This window comes from Crassostrea angulata, chromosome 3 (genome assembly GCF_025612915.1).
Source record: "Crassostrea angulata isolate pt1a10 chromosome 3, ASM2561291v2, whole genome shotgun sequence".
Taxonomy (NCBI): domain Eukaryota; kingdom Metazoa; phylum Mollusca; class Bivalvia; order Ostreida; family Ostreidae; genus Magallana; species Magallana angulata.
Genome location: NC_069113.1, coordinates 52,429,026 through 52,433,976, shown reverse-complemented (window position 1 = coordinate 52,433,976; position 4,951 = coordinate 52,429,026). Strand labels below are relative to the sequence as shown.

The 4,951-nt window shown below is 32.4% G+C and overlaps 1 protein-coding gene across 1 annotated transcript; it reads right to left on the bottom strand.

Moving 5' to 3' along the window:
* Positions 1-383: 383 nt before the first annotated feature.
* Positions 384-1,808, bottom strand: LOC128177543 (uncharacterized). Its single transcript, XM_052844280.1, has 3 exons — positions 1,680-1,808; positions 579-1,467; positions 384-490 (listed from the first exon to the last, which is right to left on the bottom strand). Exons 2-3 carry the CDS (start codon positions 1,458-1,460, stop codon positions 476-478), a joined length of 897 nt encoding a protein of 298 aa, XP_052700240.1. The 5' UTR covers positions 1,461-1,467; positions 1,680-1,808; the 3' UTR covers positions 384-475.
* Positions 1,809-4,951: the final 3,143 nt, after the last annotated feature.

The window sequence follows — 4,951 nt, the reverse complement described above, 5'->3', positions numbered from 1 at the left end:
TCAATTCAGAGGATGGCAAATGGATTTTGGATACTTTTTACACATAAACAAAACCCGGTTTGTTGTAACATTGACAGCTTAACTTTTCTTTATTACTGATGGAGTTTGTCTTTTTAAAAAAATCTTTCAGCAAATTTTCTCCAAGGATATATATTTAGCGCAAAAAGCAACAAGTGCTCTGAGGTTAGTTATCGAATAGTTTTTTTTAACCCAAAAATCATATTATATTTTATTACACATGCAGGATGGTTATATGGATGACCTATCAATGAAACATTGTCTTTTTCCCTAGCTTTGATAATAGATTACTTATTTATCTATCTGAGTTGTATGCATTATCCTACGAGCTAAAACATCTTATTACAAATGAACAGAAAATGCAATATAAAGAGTTATGAAAATTTATTCATATAAAAAGCAGATAGAGAGTTCAGTCCACGGGCTGTCCGTCTTGATTAAAAGTTTCCATCACAGATTAATATACCTTTCTCTGCAAAACAAAGAAATAATGTTTACTCGTTAATAAATTAGCGTAATTAGAGTCAAAATTACTAATTCTATGAAACCTTGTGTCTTACCTTTCCTCCTCCAGATCCACCTCCGATAATACCAATGGATCCGCCACCGGAACCACCACCAAAGATCAGGCCTCCGAAATTCTGACCTCCAAATCCACCAGCACCGGAACCTGCAGCGGCGGCGGCAGCAGCAGCACTTGATCCCCCGAATCCGGAAGCACCGGCTGCGGCTCCGGCAGCAGCGCCACCACCAATGTTTCCAACACCAATGAAGCCGCCTTTAGGATAAATTGGACCTGGAGGATAGATTGGTCCGGGTGGATAGATAGGACCAGGAGGGTAGATGGGACCTGGTGGGTAAATGGGACCTGGTGGGTAGATAGGACCTGGTGGGTAGATAGGACCTGGGGGATATATTGGTCCTGGAATGGGATACACTGGATAGTGAATGCCTCCAAATCCTCCAGCGGAGGCTCCTGCAGCGGCACCTGCCCCAGCTCCTCCTGCAGCAGCAGCGGCGGCGGCAGCAGCAGATCCTCCTAATCCTCCTGCAGCAGCGGCGGCACCAGCGGCTGCGCCTCCAAATCCAGATCCTCCAGCTGCGGCGCCTGCTGCAGCTCCAGCTCCTCCAAATCCGCCAAAGCCACCATAGTGAATATCATGGTATGGATAGTAACCACCGTGGAAACCTCCATCGAAAACACCGCCTACAGCTCCCGCTGATGCGGCGGCAGCAGCTGCGGCAGCAGCAGCAGCTGCTCCAGCGCTAGCACCACCACCCCCTCCTCCTCCTCCAAAGAAAAGTCCAGATCCACCTCCGCCACCGCCTCCAGTTTGTATTACAGATATTCCGCCTCCTCCGGATCCACCCTTTGGATAGTAACCACCTCCACCTGCTTCGGCTAAAGCAAGTAACAGGGACACAGAAAGAAAGCCCAACATGTTTACTCTATGAATAAGAAATAAATAATCAATGAAAATGTTAGATAATGGTATTTTTAATTTTACTAAAATATTCAGACATTACATTATGTTTTTTTTAAATTTGATATATCATTCATATTAGGAATAAATATTCAGCTTTGTTATCGAGCCAAATTTTAGGACTTAAAGGCAACATTCATATTACTTAAACTGAAAAATCTTAATTTTATTTCTTACCTTTACCCAAAGTGACTACCAAAGGGAAGATGGATTTTGCTTTCAAACTCGTCCCCTTTTATACGATTTAAAAATTTTAATTAACGCTTTATTGGTCAGTTTTGCTGTTGTTGTCAGGTAGAATTGCAAATAACTACTTCCGTGAAATAACATGAGGACAGTGTGTTGAACCGGAACGAATTCCGAATTCATGTACAGATATGACACTCTGCTTCTCAGTTTCTATGTTTAACATTAAGGATACATAAGAAAAGAATGATGTGTCAATCTGATTATGCATTTCTAATTTTTGTCTCCAATCTGAAATTAATTACAAGGGCGATTTTCATGTTCATTGTGCTTTAATATGCATAAAGCTCGTCCGCTCTGACCTTTCAGGTTTATTTTAAAATTGAAGTCAATGATTCAACAAACATTTTTTTATATTACAGTTCAGTGGAGGAATATTACTACATACGCGAATTAATGCATATTTTGATTACAAAAGGGTTGGGGATTTTTTTCCCAAACATTTAATATATATATATATATATATATATATATATATATATATATATATATATATATATATATATATATATATATATATTATATTATTGGTTAGTTAAGTGAAATGGAAGTCTTTAATTTTAATATTAGTTTCAAAACTGCATTTTAATTGACGAAAATAATGATATATCGTAGAAAATATCGCAAATACAGAATGCTATAAAAGTCATTTTGAATAAGTTACACTGAATTATAAATAACATGTTAGTTTTAGCTACATCTGGGATGACCAAGACAAAATTTGTTACATAAGCTATGTTTTACGTATATAAGCAAAAAATGTATGACACTTTTGTGCAAAATTTTCTTGCAGATATAAATAACTCATCTATATGTATGTTATATAGAAACATTATTGACCATTTTTTAACAACAGTATTATTTGCTGAAACCCATTCATTATATTTACCAAAAAAAAAAAAACCTTGTAAAATCATATTGGAATCACATAATTTGTCCAAAGAGAGTGAACGCCGTAGAAATATTTTGCGTAATAACGCAATATGTAAATTGTGTAAATCCGAAATTTAGGATGAATATCACTTCGTCTTAATATGGCCAAGCTATCAGAATTACCAGTACGAGTCAAATAATTTTAAAATTTCTATTTAGAACAACCATCAATGTTAAAATTTATACAGCTACAATATATTATGTACGAAAGACGAAAAGGGCCACTTAAAAAATTATTTTTATCTCGTAATTACGAGAATAGATCTCGTTATTACGAGTTAATTATCTCGTTACTACGAGAAAAGATCTCGTAATAACGAGAAAAGATCTCGTTATTACGAGAAAAGATCTATTCAAAATGGCGCGTTTCATTATTCTATTCTTTTTATGTAAAGTGTATGAACTACTGCAATGTCTATTAATATACACATACTTATCGTAGGTACGCATAATTTGATATAAAATCGGACCAAGCAGTTTCGAAGAAATTTCAGAAGAAATAGCAAAGCAGATTGATTAGTAAATTCATTGAACTATTTATCAATAATTAAGAAGGATACGTGTAATTTGTTTTCAGACTCCAAAATGTTAATATACAAAACAATTATTTTCAACATACATGTAGGTTTTGTATGAACATATAAAACACAAATTCGGGTAAATCCTGTATATCCATATACATGACTGAAACTGTAAAGTCATTAAATTTATCTGTAACTAATAAAATTGTGTTTTTACGACTATAGGACTACCTGGTATTTACTTTGGAGTGGGATTATAATATATATAAGTTGAATAGTAAAATTACATAAGTTCTTTCCTTTTATTCATATAAAATAAAATGTCAAATCCAATCATTTTGATCTGTAGAAATTAATGAATAACGATCGTTATTATTTTTAAATATTTTTTTTTTTTTTTTATTATCAACATTATTCACAAGAGTAAACAAATATACAAAAACTTCAAAAATTTCAATTATAAGCGTACAGACATCTTGTATAATTCCTTAATTTTTCATATTAATGCTACAAATAATGTACAATTTTTCATTGAGAAGACATTTAAAAGTATCTAACTATTTGTCTTAAAACATGTATATTAATGCATGTTTATATATATAAATATTTATACATAGAAATAATGTTTTTAATTTTGGTATATAATTGTTTATGTAATATGTATTTAGAGATACATGTACGTCGATAATCTATAGATATGCATAACTATGACTCACAATACTTGCGTCTAATATACATGTGCACACACAAAAAATTGTGTACACAAATATGAAAAAACTGGTACATAGTAAGCTATCATAGTAAAAGGTAGAAATATATTAAGTTAATGTACATGTAATACCCTGGCTAACCCGGAGGACAAACACACACACAGTCCATCACATGGTCCCCGGGTGTAGCATATATACACATAGGCAGACCCTAAGTGTCTAGGGTATACAATAGTAATCACAATATATTTATTAATGATTTAAGTTTTGATGAATATTTCGATGATTTTAAGTACATTGTAATGTAATTCATATCTCTAATTAAGTAATTCTTTACATATTCGTTTAGACTTTTAGAGGTTTCATTTTTTTCTTCAAATCTACATAACATCTTAAATTTGTAAATTCTATAAGCAACGTAAGATTTAATATTATTCGAAAATTGTACCTTGAGGTTATTTTCATAATAGAAGCCTATGATTACATGTTTCCACATAATATCTAAATGCAAAGTCGTACACAGTTTTGACCATATTTCTTTGACATTGTCACATTCAAAAATAAGATGTTCAACGTTCTCTGTTGTGTCATGACAATAATCACAACATCTGCTTGGTCTTAACTTACACTGATGTAAAAATAAATTGCAACTTAATATATTATTCAATAATTTGTAATTAAATTCACTTATGTTCTTATCATATATGTTTTTAATTTTATTAATGTATATTCTTTTCCAGTTTTCTTTTTGAACGTTAAACATGTTCTTATAATAAGATTTATAAATGGGTTTTTGGAACTTAGTAGTCAACAAATTTTCATAAAAGAATTTACATTTTTTGTCTGTTATTGTATGCCATCCTAAATGAAATGTATAACTTTTCCCAACATTACTTTTTGTGTATTGACTACATGTCATATCAAAATTCACACATTGCTGTCTTATTACGTTTCGTAAAATATTATATTCACAAAGCCAATTACATTTTTTCAACAAAATATCAGATAATTCATTTAGTGTTTTCATTTTGCCATCTTT

Bases quoted from the DNA above. Each gene is read 5' to 3' on its own strand.
- LOC128177543 (XM_052844280.1), bottom strand. From the start codon at position 1,460: ATGTTGGGCTTTCTTTCTGTGTCCCTGTTACTTGCTTTAGCCGAAGCA.